Source organism: Brachyhypopomus gauderio, chromosome 15 (assembly GCF_052324685.1).
Source record: "Brachyhypopomus gauderio isolate BG-103 chromosome 15, BGAUD_0.2, whole genome shotgun sequence".
Lineage (NCBI taxonomy): Eukaryota > Metazoa > Chordata > Actinopteri > Gymnotiformes > Hypopomidae > Brachyhypopomus > Brachyhypopomus gauderio.
The window spans coordinates 21,212,898-21,231,494 of NC_135225.1; the positions used below are offsets into that span (position 1 = coordinate 21,212,898).

At 42.0% G+C, this 18,597-nt stretch overlaps 1 protein-coding gene across 3 annotated transcripts; it reads right to left on the reverse strand.

Annotated features, from left to right (window-relative positions):
- Positions 1-291: 291 nt before the first annotated feature.
- On the reverse strand, positions 292-18,585 carry hcrtr2 (hypocretin (orexin) receptor 2). 3 transcript variants are annotated; one of them, XM_076975147.1, is made up of 7 exons: positions 18,237-18,585; positions 9,824-10,002; positions 7,034-7,289; positions 3,801-3,916; positions 3,483-3,555; positions 2,694-2,815; positions 292-1,960 (listed from the first exon to the last, which is right to left on the reverse strand). In XM_076975147.1, exons 1-7 carry the CDS (start codon positions 18,490-18,492, stop codon positions 1,874-1,876), a joined length of 1,089 nt encoding a protein of 362 aa, XP_076831262.1. In that variant the 5' UTR covers positions 18,493-18,585; the 3' UTR covers positions 292-1,873. The 3 variants fall into 3 exon arrangements, with proteins under 3 accessions (XP_076831262.1, XP_076831260.1, XP_076831261.1); XM_076975145.1 differs by having other exon boundaries at positions 3,335-3,555; positions 18,237-18,580; XM_076975146.1 differs by having other exon boundaries at positions 3,335-3,555; positions 18,354-18,579.
- Positions 18,586-18,597: the final 12 nt, after the last annotated feature.

The following is an 18,597-nucleotide window of genomic DNA, read 5'->3' on the forward strand; positions in this document are numbered from 1 at the left end:
GAATTTGTGACCGTAGTTTCAGTTAGACTAACGTTTAGCCTTAATGCTTTGTATTGCAAGAGAGTTCTCGGTAAAACCAATAACACGTCTTGTGGCAGGGATCAGTTACAAGAACTTGTAATGCACGTAATACATATACACACATACATAGTGCATAATTTTCACTTGATGGTGAAAATTCAACAACTTTATTGTTTATTGTTTTATTTTGTTAAAATACCGTTATTGACCTCAAATAAGATTTGAGGACATTTACTTTGACAAATCAATTAGTTTCAATCAACTGGGCTTTTGCATTAGTTTTTATTTATATTTATATTGTATTTCAGCTTGTCAAACAATTGTTTGTGAAAAAATATTGAAACTACACATTTTGCTGCAGAAACGTTTTCACACATTAGGACACATCTAACAGGTAGATTATGTGATATTGAGTCAACTTCACATTTAATTATAGAATGCTTACACCAGAACATGTAGAAGTGTTCTATCTGTTCTGGTTTTATTGACTTTATTTTAACAAAGTAATGCTTTGCGTTCATGAGAAAAATATTAATACATAACCAAATATAGAGACTGATAACAGTGAGTCCACGTTTGTCTTCATAGCAACACAATGTAACACACATATGAATTCAAGCATTTAAAGTCACCAAGTGAAAAATTATCCATATAAAAATAATAAATAATAATGGAAAACATAACTTCAACTATCATTATGCAAATTATTTCCCTAGTATTTTAGTCAGGTCCCACCAGGAAAGAATTTACAATCACACATTTACCATGAGAAACAGCAAAAGGCCTATAAAGCACTTTCACAAAAGCAATTTTCTACACCATGGCTCAGGTTTTGACATTCAAAGGTGCCAAATCAGAAATACAAATCTGCCATCAGCCTTTATTTACTGTCCGATCCTAAAATGAGACTTTGCAAATAGCTAATACATCAAGCAGATGTCTCCAGCCATGCACTATAAAGTCAACAGATGAATAACACGAGCTTGCACACTTTAGAAACAATCCCAGCCCAATCCCATGTACAAGAGCACACTTTTCAAACGATGTGGCACTTTTCTATTGGCTAAATGATCAGTCATGACATGCTTCAAATTTGTAAAGTGATCTATCAAGGTGTGCTATCATCAGCTGATGGTGTAAATTTTCACAAAGCACTCATGAAAATAACAAATGGCCCACAGTCCAACTATGATCTTTGAACAACTGTGACTTATGATGCCACAAAGCATTACTGTGAATTATACAAACACCATTATTTCTGATACAAGGACTTTTCATCACAATTAAATTGCACAAGGTGTGACCCCCTCACCAGACTGCTTTCTGTTTTGTGTTTACTTGTAATTCAATATTTCTCATATTTCTATTCATTGTCACAGTTTATTCTTTAATTGTTAAGTTTCCACCATTGATGTCGAGCAAAGCAAATAAATACCAGGAATATCAAAGCCATGTCAAGATTTTGTAAACATAATTTCTGTGGATTACACTGTTCATCACTTGCTTGTGCAGTAGTCAAGAATCAAGCTGGAAAAGCCATCCTTGAAAATGCAATTTGGCTGGTTGCTTCTGCTATGCTTTGATGCAGAATGTCAGTTTCAGTGTGTGTGGGTAATGCTCTGGATCTAATATGCCTTTGCTGAAACCTTCCACGCGTTCCAAACAGGCGAGGCTGAGAAAGAATGAGCCTTTCAAATCTTCTCCGGTCTGTGTTTTGCCCTTTTTGCCAGCTGTCATGCCCATTGAAGTGGATTAGCTGTTCCAGATTAGGGCTACACAGCCTGGTCCGAGAGTCGCGACACATTGTCAAAATGGCTGACTTGCGTGGACAGGGACTTGTGGCTGTCTGTGCTCATCTTGGTCCTTGTCCTCTCCTTCTTTTCCCCTCCACCTGAGCACTGACAGGCGAAGGCTGCTTTGAACTCCTCCCGAAATTTACCTGCATATAGAGTGTCAGAATGAAACCCAAGATCACAAAGCTGCATCTTACTTTAAAAAGCTGTCAGCCCTGAAGAATGATACTGATAGCACCCTTTTCGCGTTCAGTCGATAGCCAGCTCGATACAAACCTGAGTGGGAATGTTTTGTGCTTTCGGTCATTGTTCTTTCTAGCATGATTGTGCTCCACCTGTGGATGGAATAGCTTTCACAATGCCTACTGAACGTCATAGTCTGATATCTCTCATGCTGCTGCACGTTCATGCTAATGCAGGTTTACAGTCACATACAAATGTGACTCTCTCTGTATGGGCAAGCGGCTTTATGCCAATGTTGTTGCAAATACAAATATTGCCCTCGGTATAGAGAATTATCATGATATTGGATGATATTTGTGTTGAATATCTAACAGGAATTATAGAAATGGCACACCTTGAACCAATAATTCTATCTGAATGAATGCTATGGCTGTGTTGTAGCATAGACAGCGATTGTTGTCAGAGTTGCACAGTGGGGATTGGTTAACTATTAATTCAGTTGATCCTGTGTGCAATGAAACGGGAGTGAATGCTGACAGAGAACAATAGCCATATAAATGCTTTGAAGTCGCATTTTAAACTTGGCCGGCAGTGCTGAGTGATGTGTACGAGCTACAGCGATGCCTTGTTGCGTCCAGCAGATGGAGAAAACGTCTCACGGTGAGGCTGGCCAGAGCACGAGCTAGGAACGCTCACCACTGAGGAAGTTGTAGATGATTGGATTGGATGCACTGTTGGCATATATGAGCCAGTGGGAGAAGGTGAACCAGGCGTACACCATCTCTCTGTTGCCTGTGTTTTTAAAAGCCCCAAACACTCTGGAGATGAAAGACAAGTGAAAGCAAGAGTGAAGTTGAAGAGCCACAACAGCTAGACGTATCTCACAGAACAGAGAATGGCTTCGCACTCTTATGGAGACTCTTTAAAAAAATACAATTTAAAGTTTGATCATTTTACCCTGTATAGGTTGGAATTTCTTTGAATTACATAGTGAGCATTTTTCCTAAAGTTGATCAATCACTGCTTTCAAATAACAAGTGAACATACGTGATAAGTAAAACATTTTTTTCCATCTTTTAGGAAAAAAACATCAACACTCTACACCTGTTTTACCACTAGAGGACATTTTCAAAGATCTACATATGTGGTTTGTTGGTGATGAACTTTCGGATAAATAAAAATGAATGCAATTTGTAAACAAATCATTAGTTTTCCTGGGGAATGTTTCTGTGATGACGATATGATCCAAGATCAAACATGTTTCATGATCAAACATTTATATTTAAATTTGAATTTTAAACATAGAGATAAATGTAAATGTTGAAGTTTGTAAGTACCTCTTCATGATATTGAGGACACTAATGGGCAGATAACAGATGGCGAAGAAGAAGAGTACCACCATGAGCATGCGTGCTGTTTTACGCCTTGTCCTTGCTTGCTTGATCTCGGCCGACATTGTGCTTGTCTTGACCTTGACTGACTCACCGGGGGTCGCAGCCTGAGCCGAACACTGTAGAGACTTCCACTTCCTCTGCAGCACCGACGATGTCCCGGGAATCTTACCAAAGAAATCATCACAGTTCATCCTACTAAACATGCCTCTAAAACACAGTGCCAGGGGCAGGATGATAGATCTGATATCTTCTGAAGACTGAACCCATACAAACATACAATCTAGAATATTAGATGGCACCAAATTTCAGTTCTTATGACGATTTTTGAGGGGGTGTTACAAAACGTCCTGAGCTCAGTGTATTATTTTGGCTGTCATTATGCATCAGATCAGCGTGTTGTGTGTTTTACCTGCTGGCACCAGAGCTTATGACAGATCTGGATGTACGCCAGGACCATCAGGCACAAAGGGGCCAAGTAGGTGACGATAAAGAAGCAGGTGTGGTAGACCTTGGGGTAAATCTCATCTGCCACAGAGAGTAGTGACATTTGGATGGTGCATGCCAGAAAAACAGCAGAACCAAGCAGAACCAAACAGAACCAAACAGAACCAAGCAGAACCAAACAGAACCAAGCAGAACCAAACAGAACCAAACAGAACCAAACAGAACCAAGCAGAACCAAACAGAACCAAACAGAACCAAACAGAACCAAGCATTTCTGCTCTGTCAAGTCTTACAGATGCTGCTTGCTCAAAAAGACAGAAGTGAAAGCAATTCACACAAAGAACTGTCGGCAAGTGCAATTTATTGGGCCCAAACAGAAAGGATAGAATGAACATTTGCTGGTTCTACAGGTTAAACTTGTTAGTATGAAAGAGCTAAACAGAAGGAAATTACACAATAGAGCAGAATAATAGGATCTCTCCTTAGGAGTTTAGGAGACCAAGTTTATCCCATGAGACTTTTCACCCTGTTGTTTCTTTCTTCTAAGACACTAATTTTGTGTGTTATCCTATAAATGAAGTGACTCTCCTGAAGTAGCCCTGTTATCAGCACTGTGTCTGAATTCATTGTTTTGTTTACTTTTTATTATTGTTTTTGTTGTTCTTCTTATAATTCAAATATGTTATCATTTTAATTTACTTTATATTTTTACTACAGAAAATATAGTGTTATTTTGCCAAGAAATACGACTCTGCTATGAACGAGTGCACTTTAAAGGGTGCAAATCTTTCATGATCTTTGAACCCTTTTTGCCTCGAGAGTGAACTTAGGAGGAACCACATGCAAAATGTCCCTTTAATGTCATATAAGCTAATTAAGGCCTTTGGGAGCATCTAAACATCAAAGTATAAAATAATAAATGACAAAATAAGTAAAAATTCTAACTGAAGTCTGCACGACCTCCAGTCCACTAGAAGAGGGACTGAAACACTACATTAGTCAAACTAGCTCACCTCCCTAGTACTAACTCACCTCCCTAGTACTAACTCACCTCCCTAGTACTAACTCACCTACCCAGTACTAACTCACCTCCCTAGTACTAGCTCACCTCCCTAGTACTAACTCACCTCCCTAGTACTAACTCACCTCCCTAGTACTAACACACCTCCCTAGTACTAACTCACCTCCCTAGTACTAACTCACCTCCCTAGTACTAACTCACCTCCCCAGTACTAACTCACCTCCCTAGTACTAACTCACCTCCCTAGTACTAACACACCTCCCTAGTACTAACTCACCTCCCCAGTACTAACTCACCTACCCAGTACTAACTCACCTCCCTAGTACTAACTCACCTACCCAGTACTAACTCACCTCCCTAGTACTAACTCACCTACCCAGTACTAACTCACCTCCCTAGTACTAACTCACCTCCCCAGTACTAACACACTTCCCCAGTCCTAACTCACCTCCCCAGTACTAACTCACCTCCCTAGTAGTAACTCACCTCCCTAGTACTAACTCACCTCCCCAGTACTAACACACTTCCCCAGTCCTAACTCACCTCCCTAGTACTAACTCACCTACCCAGTACTAACACACTTCCCCAGTACTAACTCACCTATCCTGTACTAACTCACCTATCCTGTACTAACTCACCTCCCCTGTACTAACTCACCTATCCAGTACTAACTCACCTCCCCTGTACTAACTCACCTCCCCAGTACTAACTCACCTACCCAGTACTAACACACTTCCCTAGTCCTAACTCACCTCCCCAGTACTAACTCACCTACCCAGTACTAACACACTTCCCCAGTCCTAACTCACCTCCCCAGTACTAACTCACCTCCCCAGTACTAAATCACCTACCCAGTACTAACACACTTCCCCAGTCCTAACTCACCTCCACAGTACTAACTCACCTCCTCAGTAAAAACACACTTCCCCAGTACTAACTCACCTCCCCAGTACTAACACACTTCCCCAGTCCTAACTCACCTCACCAGTACTAACTCACCTCCCCAGAACTAACACACTTCCCCAGTACTAACTCACCTCCCCAGTACTAACTCACCTACCCAGTACTAACACACTTCCCCAGTCCTAACTCACCTCCACAGTACTAACTCACCTCCTCAGTAAAAACACACTTCCCCAGTACTAACTCACCTCCCCAGTACTATCTCACCTCCCCAGTAAAAACACACTTCCCCAGTACTAACTCACCTCCCAAGTACTAACTCACCTCCTCAGTACTAACTCACCTCCCCTGTACTAACTCACCTCCCCAGTACTAACTCACCTCCACTGTACTAACTCACCTCCTCAGTACTAACTCACTTGTCCTGTATTAACTCACCTCCCCAGAACTAACTCACCTCCCCAGTACTAACTCACCTCCCCTGTACTAACTCACCTCACCAGTACTAACACACCTCCCCTTTACTAACTCACCTCCCCAGAACTAACTCACCTCCCCAGTACTAACTCACCTCCCCTGTACTAACTCACCTCACCAGTACTAACACACCTCCCCTTTACTAACTCACCTCCCCAGTACTAACTCACCTCCCCAGTACTAACACACTTCCCCAGTACTAACTCTCCTCCCCTGTACTAACTCACCTCCCCAGTACTAACCCACCTCCCCAGCACTAACACACTTCCCCAGTACTAACTCACTTCCACAGTACTAACTCACCTCCCCTGTACTAAAACACCTCCCCAGTACTGACCCACCTCCCCAGTACTAACACACTTCCCCAGTACTAACACACTTCCCCAGTACTAACTCAGCTCCCCAGTACTAACTCACCTCCCCAGTACTAACTCACCTCCCTAGTACTAACTCACCTCCCCAATACTAACACACTTCCCCAGTACTAACTCACCTCCCCTGTACTAACTCACCTCCCCAGTACTAACCCACCTCCCCAGTACTAACACACTTCCACAGTACTAACTCACCTCCCCTGTACTAACACACCTCCCCAGTACTAACTCACCTCCCCAGTACTAACTCACCTATCCTGTACTAACTCACCTCCCCAGTACTAACATACCTCCCCAGTACTAACTCACCTCCCCAGTACTAACTCACCTATCCTGTACTAACTCACCTCCCCAGTACTAACACACTTCCCCAGTACTAACTCACCTCCCCTGTACTAACTCACCTCCCCAGTACTAACTCACCTCCCCAGTGCTCATCACACACTGTGAAGAGGATGGTCTTGTTGGTGAGCTCAGGCAACAGTTCAGGCAGAAGGCTGCTGCATTCCATGACAAGGGCCTGCGGGACCATGATGATGCAGGACACCAGCCAGATCAGGACAATGCTCCGGCGGGCCCTTTTGCCAGTGCTCTTGAACTTGAGTGGGTGACAGATCGCATACCACCGGTCTTGGGCAATGCAGCTGAGTGTCAACACCGAGACGGCCACGGAGATCGTCTGGGCAACAGGGAATGAAGTGGATGAAGTGAATGAAGAAGACTTTCACTGGAAAGCAAAGATCACTTTGTTTCTTCCTGATACTCAACAGCCTCATGTCACAAATCATCAGAGGAGGAACTTGTAGACTGGTGGTGCTCTAATAGCGAACTGTGACACTGTCTCTTGATCTTATAAACCTTACAATGAATCTTCCTTGTTTTCATGTAGCCTGACAGACATATAACATTGGCTATAGGCTTGTGCATTTTGTCTCTGTATGCTAAGTGCTTTGGTTTTTATTTTCATTTTATAATTTTTTATAATTTAAGATAAGTTCACTACCTGTTTCCACTCAGATGCCACTCAGATGCTTGTCTGCATCTCAGGAGGTTTATCTTTGCCAATGTTGCCCTTAGCTTGTACATTAGGATTTTGATGCTTCATGACGCAGTCTTTATGAAATGCATTCGGCTAATAAAATTGTTAAGTTCAGTTGAAGTGAGTATAACTAAATGCAACAAATTTTGAGAATTGTAAGGAAACAGCTGTTATAAACTCTATTATACAGTTCCATATTTTTCATTTGACACTGCTGACAAGATATGATGCATGACATACCTGTCCTCCAACTCTGAGGAGGGTCTCAAAATCAGACATACTGTATTAGAGACAGATGTCTTCCAGTACTAATCAGACATACTGTATTAGAGACAGATGTCTTCCAGTACTAATCAGACATACTGTATTAGAGACAGATGTCTTCCAGTACTAATCAGACATACTGTATTAGAGACAGATGTCTTCCAGTACTAATCAGACATACTGTATTAGAGACAGATGTCTTCCAGTACTAAGACATACTGTATTAGAGACAGATGTCTTCCAGTACTAAGGAAGAGCTTTCAGGATCTGAAGATATATAGCAGTTACCTCAGCCTTTCATGGCATTCATGATAAATGTGGCACTTGGACTCATTCCATTTAAAACTTCTGCAGACACAGATATCTTACTGAAAATTGACCAGTACATACAATACACCCCTGTTACGAATCTCTGATTATGCGTTGGTGTGTTAGACAAGTGCAAATCATCTTTACTATGAAAGCGGCGGCTCAAATTATATAACACTTCAATCATTCATGTGCAAATTTTATGTTCACACTTAAAGCTCAGATATTTTGCATGTTTTACGTCACAGAAAAATACCCAGTTCCTATAGCAAACATTGCACAGCCTACATTGGAGCCAAGGGCATGTCTTTGCATAGGTGTGTGTATTCTATTACTAATGTCATCTTTAAATGAAACACAGCCTACTGTAACCCTTTTGTAACTGTAAAAAGAAGTCCTTTACCTGACCTTTCATTCAAATACAAATTCTTAAACTAACATCATATTAGCATACTTAAAACAGGAGCAAGATGACTTGAACCAAATGTCCAATTGTTTACCACATAATGTGCTTAGACCATCCAAATCTTTGAAAGATTTTTGTGAGTGAAAATGTAGATATTTTACTGAATATTTGAAATATAGAAAAATGTACTTGGACAGCATTTAATGTGATACTCATGAGGACTTTACCTGTCTGGGTCACTTTGAAGTACTTTTTAACATTGCAACTTCCTATTTTCCTTTAAAGGTGATGGAGAAAAAGGCTTTTTCATGTTTTATAGTATGCTGTAGGTGTTAAACTCCTGTTGATGATTAGTTCACCCTTGTGGTGGTGATCATGCTGTCGCCGGTGCTGAGGATTTCGTTGTGAGGGATTTGCGTGAAGAAAACTGGCAAGGCATTGGACTTGGATAAACAGCTGTACACAGACCCAGATTTGTCATAGAAACAGCAGATTTATACAGCTTTTGGCATTCTACTGACTAGATAGCATTCCCAGATGATTGTTGCAGATTCTCATCCGCAAATTGTTTATCAAATGCTTCTAAATCCTTTTTCTGGTATATTTTTGTGTTCTTCCTGTTCTAAAGTTAATGATTCAATTCATTAACTCGCAAACATACCATGTTGGTCAATTGGTCAATACCAGATGTTAGAGCACAAAATTTGTAGTGTGGAGCTGTTCAAGTAACAAAACTGTGAAACAGAACTGATGTATAGCAAATTTTTCCCTTAAAAATGAATTCCTAGCATAATAAGTGATGAATATAACCAAAACACCTAACAGATTAATCTTGAGATCCTAACAAATTGCACAGTAATTGTTTACCTTCTGAAGGCACTTTGCCCTTGTTTGAAATATATTGCAGTTTTTAAGATTACTTTTCTTGAGACTATAAATAATTGTGCAGTTTTCAAGATTGACGCGCCACAGGTTTGTGTGCAGGGTATTTGGCCCAATTTGAACTTGGCTGCCTCAATTTGCTTTGAAAATTCTATTTCAAAGTGTTGGTTGTCGTGCTGTGTTTGCAGCTGACATATACCAACACTCGACCCAGTATGTGATCTAGCTATTTTAAAGTATTTTTTCATGTGGGAGACTTATTTATTTTGGCCATCAGATGTACAAAATCACAGTAGAGAACCAAAACCCTTACCTGTAAATATGGCAATATTCTGCAGAGAGCATCTCCAAAGAACCATGTTTCTGTGATGTCGACCACCAGACTTGCAGGAAGGCAGATGATGGTGACCAGGATGTCAGCAATGGAGAGGTTCACAATGAAGTAGTTGGTTACTGTGCGCATGTTATGGTTTTTCCATACTGCAAAGCAAACTAAAAAAAGAACGCATTATTATTCATATGAGGCGCTGCAGTAAAATAAGCAGAACAAGTGATCTTTTATGGAGCTTTTCTGTGATATTTTTATGGACATTTATCTTATATTTACATTGTATAAATGTGCAGGCACAGACAGAAGCCATTCCCAATTCAAGAGCAAAAGATGTAAAGGTAGTAAAAATTGCAGAGAAGTACATAAGGTTTATAGAGAAAAGGTTTCTAGGCTGTCTTGGATAAAATATTGGCAAACCCATTAGTTATTATTATATTAACAGATGATCTTGCATTAGCATTTGAAGTGTATGTGTGAACAGCAGTTAGCTGGCAAGAAACTGAAGACAGCTCCCAACAGAAATGGTGGCTATGCAGTTCAAATTGAGATTTTCTCTGGCTGGCCTTACCAAAGCTAGATGGCCATCCATTATAGTCAGTGTTAAAGCACTCCATCATACTTAAGCGCATTTGGGGCAGACTGTCATCAACTGCCTGCCAAAATATTTTTCTTTCAGGACGGTTAGATATTAGTACAACCTTGGCAAGGACTCATTTACAAAGGCTAACAAAAGGGAGCTAAACTCAGTGGCCAGTCAACATGCATTTCCTGACAGGTTTAAACCAGTTTTTTTCTTTTTATCCAAATGTCTTGAACATGCACATTGTGGATGATTATGAATAAGTAGAGGTCTGGAATTGGTAAAGTGCAACTTAAATTAATTTAAATCCACTCACTCAATCATAATGATCTTTCCAATGTTAGTGATATAAAACTACAAATAATTTGATCAGAGCAGCTTCATTTGAGCACAAATATTGTGGCATCCAACACTGAAGTGTAGGGAGTTAGCAGGTGAGGAAAGTTGAGGACTCCCAGAATGACATGTGCCGCCATTTAGTTTATTTAGTTTAAAATCATTTAGCTAGTTCAGTTTGTTAGATTGCAAATGTTATTTGTGAACACATGTGGTTGGTCCAGTTAGCCGAATTACTAGTAATTTGAGAAACATGTTACAAATGTGATACGTCACGGTGCCGGTCTGCTGCCTGGGGGAGATGCCACACACACACACACACACACACACACACACACACACACACACACACACACACACCTACAGCCACGCCTTCTCTCTCACTCACCAGAGTACTGATGTCACCATGTCATGTGCCTGTGTCTTGTTGTCCCTGCACTATTTAAGCCCACAGTTCCTGCTCATCAGAGCTGCATATTATATTGAAGGCCAGAGAGAGCACAGGACTGTGTTTGTGCTCACACCGCCGGGGCGCGTGACTCATCTCGTCCGTCTTCCCCTCCCGGTGTGTTCCTGTTGTCTTTTGTGTTTGTTTAGTGCTACTGCGCATCAAGAGTATTAACTGAGGTGGACAATAAGGACGCACAGTTCCCACCCTCGCCCCCTGTTACCACCCTCGCCCCCTGTTACCACCCTCACCCCGTTACCACCCTCGCCCAGTTACCACCCTCGCCCTGTTAACACCCTCGCCCCCTGTTACCACCCTCACCCAGTTACCACCCTCGCCCTGTTAACACCCTCGCCCCCTGTTACTACCCTCGCCCTGTTACCACCCTCGACCCCCTGTTACCACCCTCGCCCCCTGTTACCACTCGCCCACTGTTACCACCCTCGCCCCCTGTTACCACCCTCGCCCAGTTACCACCCTCGCCCTGTTAACACCCTCGCCCCCTGTTACCACCCTCACCCCGTTACCACCCTCGCCCAGTTACCACCCTCGCCCTGTTAACACCCTCGCCCCCTGTTACTACCCTCGCCCTGTTACCACCCTCGACCCCGTTACCACCCTCGCCCCCTGTTACCACTCTCGCCCACTGTTACCACCCTCGCCCCCTGTTACCACCCTCGCCCCGTTACCACCCTCGCCCCCTGTTACCACTCTCGCCCACTGTTACCACCCTCGCCCCCTGTTACCACTCTCGCCCACTGTTACCACCCTCGCCCCGTTACCACCCTCGCCCCGTTACCACCCTCGCCCACTGTTACCACTCTCGCCCACTGTTACCACCCTCGCCCCCTGTTACCACCCTCGCCCCCTGTTACCACCCTCGCCTCGTTACCACCCTCGCCCCCTGTTACCACCCTCGCCTCGTTACCACCCTCGCCCACTGTTACCACCCTCGCACCGTTACCACCCTCGCCCACTGTTACCACCCTCGCCCCTTGTTACCACCCTCGCCCACTGTTACTGTTACCACCCTCGCACCGTTACCACCCTCGCCCACTGTTACCACCCTCGCCCCCTGTTACCACCTTCGCCCACCGTTAACACCCTCGCCCCCTGTTACCACCCTCACCCCCTGTTACCACCCTCGCGCCGTTACCACCCTCGCCCACTGTTACCACCCTCGCCCTGTTACTACCCTCGCCCCGTTACCACCCTCGCCCACCGTTACCACCCTCACCCACTGTTACCACCCTCGCCACCTGTTACCACCCTTGCCCACTGTTACCACCCTCGCCACCTGTTACCACCCTCGCCCACTGTTACCACCCTCGCCCACTGTTACCACCCTCGCCACGTTACCACCCTCGCCCCCTGTTACCACCCTCGCCACCTGTTACCACCCTCGCCCCCTGTTACCACCCTCACCCCGTTACCACCCTCGCCCAGTTACCACCCTCGCCCTGTTAACACCCTCGCCCCCTGTTACCACCCTCGCCCACTGTTACCACCCTCGCCACATTACCACCCTCGCCCCCTGTTACCACCCTCGCCACCTGTTACCACCCTCGCCCACTGTTACCACCCTCGCCCCGTTACCACCCTCGCCCCCTGTTACCACCCTCGCCCTGTTACCACCCTCGCCACCTGTTACCACCCTCGCCCACTGTTACCACCCTCGCCCCCTGCTGTCACCTCGTTACAAAACGCTCCTTGTGCACATCTGTGTTTTGGCCCATAAATTACAGTCTGCGTCTATTGTTGAATATGCTGTTAAAATAACCTTTGGCTGTCTGAGCACCATGATGACCCAACACCATTGACCAAAACTGTATGTATGTATGTGGGGGAGGACAGAGGCAGCCAGTAGGAGTGCTACCCCCACTCCTATATAGCAGTGCTGAAACTGGCTTTTTGCTCTCTGATAAGGGCAAAACAGGAGGAATGTGTATTATGATCAACAAATCTTGTTGTTGTCACAATGCACAAACTCTCTGGACCTGCTGCTTTCCGCCTGCAACACCATATGCTTTAAATTTCAGCCACATTGGCTACTGAGGAAGTTTGCATCAGTCATTGTGTTGTATTAAACCATGAACCAGTCTGCTTTTATTGTAGATGGGGACTTTGATGAAGTCAGTGTCAAACAATGCCTACGAACCCAGCTCAGCAGACCTGTAAAACAAAGTGAGAGCAGACACTCAACCATTTTTATTCTTCTTGAATGCCTATAAAGCCCTCCTATTGTTTCCCTCCTGTGAACAGAAGATGAAGCAAGATCCACCCACCACAAGGACCACAGAGAGCTGTATTAACCAATCAGATTAGACGCTCCAGGACTGTTTCGATCACATGGACTGGTAAAGTTTCACACTGCCTTTACTAATTTGAATCAGTACATATTCTGTCCTAGGATTTATTCAAAAGTGTTTGGATGTTATGCCAAAACAACACAGTTTATGTCAAACTGTGGATAAACTCTGGTCTCTGGAGAGCTATAAATTACTGAACTGGTGATTTGCCTTCAGACCATGCCTCTGGAAATATGGAAGAATACAAGAGAGCCTGCTATAATCTCTGTAGGCCTATTAAAATCAGCCAAGAGCACACAAAAAGACAAAGTTGAGTCACAGTTTGACATCAGCGACACATGGGGTCCTTGTAGTCTGGCAAGGACTGCAAACCATAATGGATTTTAAAATAAAGTCCAGTGGTGCAAAGGTTTGCCTCATGACTCTCCCAGATGACTTCAATGCATTCTACACCTGTGTCGAGGTAACAACAGTGTGCCTCAGTGAAAGGCCCACTATGGGTGCAGGATCTTGAGTATTTTGTCAATCTTCATGCAAGAACATCATCATTCGACCTTAAATACCGTAGGGATAGCAGAACAGAGCAGAGAGGGGCATTGTAAAAACTCCCAGAATGCCACAGGTCTCTCTGCAGACTATATTTATTTATAACTTCATAATAAAAGAGCATTTCATTCAGAAATGAAGATTGCATTTCTTGGTTCTTACCTGCTGATGCTAATTTATCAATAATATATTTGAATACTTCTTATTTTTAGACCAATAGCATTGTCATTGTTTACTAAATTAACATCTGTCCATAAATGAAACCACATTAAAATGCATGTTATTACCGCTGCTGCCCCCCCCCCCCCCCCCCTCCAGCAGTTCTACAGCTGCTACTGAAAAGCACCAGTCACATTATGTATCATCTAAATTCAAACAGAGGTTTCTGAAGGAAATAGACTTGGCTGCTCTGGTCTGGATGCTGAGGACTTGCAAGGCAATTTGCATTATATGAAGAGTTCTTTCAATTAAACTGAATGAAGTATATCAATCATCTTAAACAGCTTATCAGTCTAGCTTTAAACCCAGAGAGCTGAACAGTGTCAGTACAACCTGTGGCTGTGGAAGTGGCTAGTGTGTTGGTGTGGTGGTGTGTGTGATGAAGGATGTAATGAGATGTTGCAGCATTTCTGAACACCAGGCCATGTATGTGATGGAGTGCATCCAGTCCATTCGCTGAGAGTGTTTCCAATAGCCAGAGGCTTATGGTAGGCCACGTTCTTAGCATAATACAATTGAGTCTGACTTAATGCATGCTGTAGCCTGAGGCTGAATATAGGAGATAGATAAGATATTAAGACTAAATGGGAAATGGATGTCTTTTCAGGTGATTAAATTGGTTTGACTGAAAAGTATCAAGCACATTTAATTTAACGTGTTTCAATGCCTGAGAGAGAGATGGCCATATAGTCATTGCACAGGCTACTATGTTACAGACTTACCAGGTGTTTCTGTAAACATCCTTGATTTATTGAGTTTATTGATGAGAGGAAAATAAGCCTGATAAACAAAAACAGCACTTGTAAACTCACCATAGGAATATATAAATGTGTAAACGTGATATTAACACATTACACTGAAATCATTAAGTCAAACTAACTGAGAAAAAAGTCTGAATTCAATTCATACCATCTGACAATCTTAAAGCTCATAACTCATAATATGGTTATTTTGCTACTATTTGGTAAAGTGCATAATGAGCAATGATCTGTTGAACATCAAATGATCTGCATCAAAAGAAATCCTGTTCAATTAGTGTGTGTAAATGTAGCTTACATAAATAACTAAACACTATTATTAAGAATTAAAAGAAAAAAAGGTTTCTTACTCAATTTTTATTATGGTAGTCCCATTATTTGGTTGGCACCATAAGTGTCTAACCGTGATCTGAAGGATGGACTGTTAGAAGCCCTTACCAATGAGCCAAACCATTCGAAAAGACTTTTTAAAACAGGCACAAAACTGACACTGATCATTTCATTTACATGCATGAAGCCCATCGCAACAGATGCAGCTGTTCTGGAATTCTTCACACACGCCACCTCCACCACCATGTTGCTTCTGTCACTGCGCTTTTGACACTAGCTCAAAGAAACAGGTTTATGGAACCAGCAACTACAACTCTTTGTTCATGCCACAGGGTATCAGGACAAAATCTGACGCTCAAAGTCAGGCTTGGTCTCAGGCAAGGGGCAGATTTCACATGTTTGCCATTTGCTCCAAAAGCAAAATTTAGAGAGTATCACTAACCTATAATGAAATCCAATTTGTTATGTGTGCAGATTAATGATACTTCAGATTACATCAAGTCAGTTAATGACCGTAGTCATTGCAATTGTGTGACACATCTTGGAATAGCTCTAAAATTGTAAAATAATAAAAAACAAGTCTGAATGCAACACCAATCAGTATTTGACTGAAGTATGCTTCAGTGGAGTGAATGCATTAACTGTGATGCTACTGATCAGACACTTGCAGATACAAACAGTTGAATATGATTTCTTGAGAAAGGGATAACCCAGAGACATAGTCAGACAGGCATGGCAAGAGGATAAATGAGACAACATTCATTTACAACACAGTCCAAGAGAGCGAACAAAAAGGGATTAGGCAGAGATGATAACCAGGAGACAAAACAGATGGACGACCAGAGAGGGGTGTACAGGTACCTCTCAGCACACACAGGAAAGACCTGGTGAAACTTCACAATGAACGAGTGAAAAAAACAGGCTTTAGGCTTAATGAGAGAGAGGTGAAAGCATTCAGTAATCAGAAGAGGTGAAGCTGATGAGAGTGTTGCGAGTGTTGGAAGTGGGTGAAGAGACAGATGGGTTGCTGATAGGTGCCTGCTGGGAAATGTAGTCAGGGGCAAGGAGTGTGGCAGTATTAATGAATCCTATTTCAACTAAATGTTCTTTTGGCTAAATTACAGAATTACTATTAATGCCAATATCAGAAAAGCTCAATATCCAACATGCATGTAAAAGCGTAAAACATCTTTTGAAATCTGTTTTAAAGGAATTACTACACTGGAGCATTTCAGAACAAGATTACCTGTTGATTGTAAAATCAATCTCACCCTATTGCATCAAGTATATACTTAGAATTTGTTAACTAGGCTTGTTGAAATAAAGTATTCTTCATTTATCAGTCTGTCAAAGAAAAGAAGCCAAGCTTTCAGTCCTTCACTAAAACAATTCAAACAATGCAATTCAAAACCCACAAACTTTTCAAATACTTTGCTCGATCCTTGACATTCATGGTGAAGTGTTTTGACTGCTCTAAGATTTTTTTTAATCTAAAGATATTCATAATTAAGTCTGTAAAATTTGATTTATTTATTATAGCAGCCTATGGTCAAATCACAAGGTCATAATCATAACCATTACAAATGCCCTTAAGTTAATTTATGCTGTAATGTTTCTCTAAACAACACCCCAGTTGTATTGTACATAACTAATTAAAGTATTTTTCAATTATAAATGCAATTACTCATTGGACAAGGTCACTTCCACGAGGCCCCACAGAATCATCCAAAACATATTGTGTTAACTCTGAGCTGACTTAGCCTGAATCTAATCTACCAGTTTTTTTTGTTACAAACAAGTTTATAAAGTGTATTTAAGTATATAAAGTGCTGTTTGTATGCAGCTGTCATCATGCTGCTGTTTACCATCTCCAGCCCACCACATTTCAATCTAAAATAAACTGATATTAGTTCAATACTTCAAGAAAACTTTAAAAGCTTAACAGTGAAGGTATTTATATGAATACAGTGGTGAACTACACAGATATAACCAAAAACAAGAGACACTGTGTCACTGTCTAATTATGAGTAATTAATGACTGTTTGGCAGGATTTATGAGGAATTAATGACTGTTTGGCAGGCTATACACATGTTGATTGGTACAGACAAAAGAGCATGTACAAAAACAAATTAACACTGAAAAAAGACAATGTGCTCAATTGAAGATGACAGTGGTCTATTAACTCTACACAATTCCTCAAGATCAGTTTACAAATGGAATGGTTTGCATCAAAATGCCATCATTCATTTTAATGAATAGCAGATGAAATCAACAAGGCTCTTAAACATGTTGCTTTCAGAGCAATAACATTGAAGTAGTGTATCAGTTCTAATAAAATGCTTTTATATAAAAATGTCAATCACTCCTCAGTACAGTGTATCTGCATACTGTCAATTCCAACGACAGTATGCTACAGAACCCAAAAGTGTTAATACACCAGTTGGACATGAATGTCACATATAATCAGAATTAAATTCCCACTTTTTGTGTATTGCACATAGTGGGAATCTAAGCTGCACAGCAGTCTGTAAAATTACCCTTAGTATTATGAAAATGGTTTAATTGCTATACTAATACTATAGCCTACTAATTCCATAAGATTAAGACGAACCCATTTTTATATTGTCTTTATTGCACTCTGCATAAAATATTTTCACTATCCTTAAAATGTTTTAATAGAAAGGGGCAGAAAGCAGAGGCTCTTGTTTGGGAGAGGTGCAGACAGAGTGCCCGAGGTCCGGGCACGTCAACACGTCCGTGCGCAATAACGCGCTGAAAATGATAAACACGCATCAAAAAAGATACTAAACCCACAATACACAGGCACGTGCGTTCACTTTCAAGTTAGATCCGCACAAAAAAACTTACCTAATGTGTTTCCAACCAGAGAGACCAGGAAAACAATAAAATATCCGGCTATTAAAACCCACTCATACTGTTTCGGATACAAGTATTCTCGCCAAATGTACTTCAAAAGTTCATCACCTTCATCAAGATGAGAATGTGTGTAACTTTCCGTTGAGTTCAGCTGACGCCCTGACGTTAAACAATCGTTGCAGCCGTAATTGTCAGTAATTCCAGACATGTTTTGACCGACAGGGATGTCGGTAACCGTCCGAAGCATTGCGTTTTGAATGACTGCTATGCGAATGATTTTTCGAGCTTAAACCGAGTGTTGGACGGCACCACGACGCGCCTGGAGACACCCGGTTTAACCAATGAGTCGCTA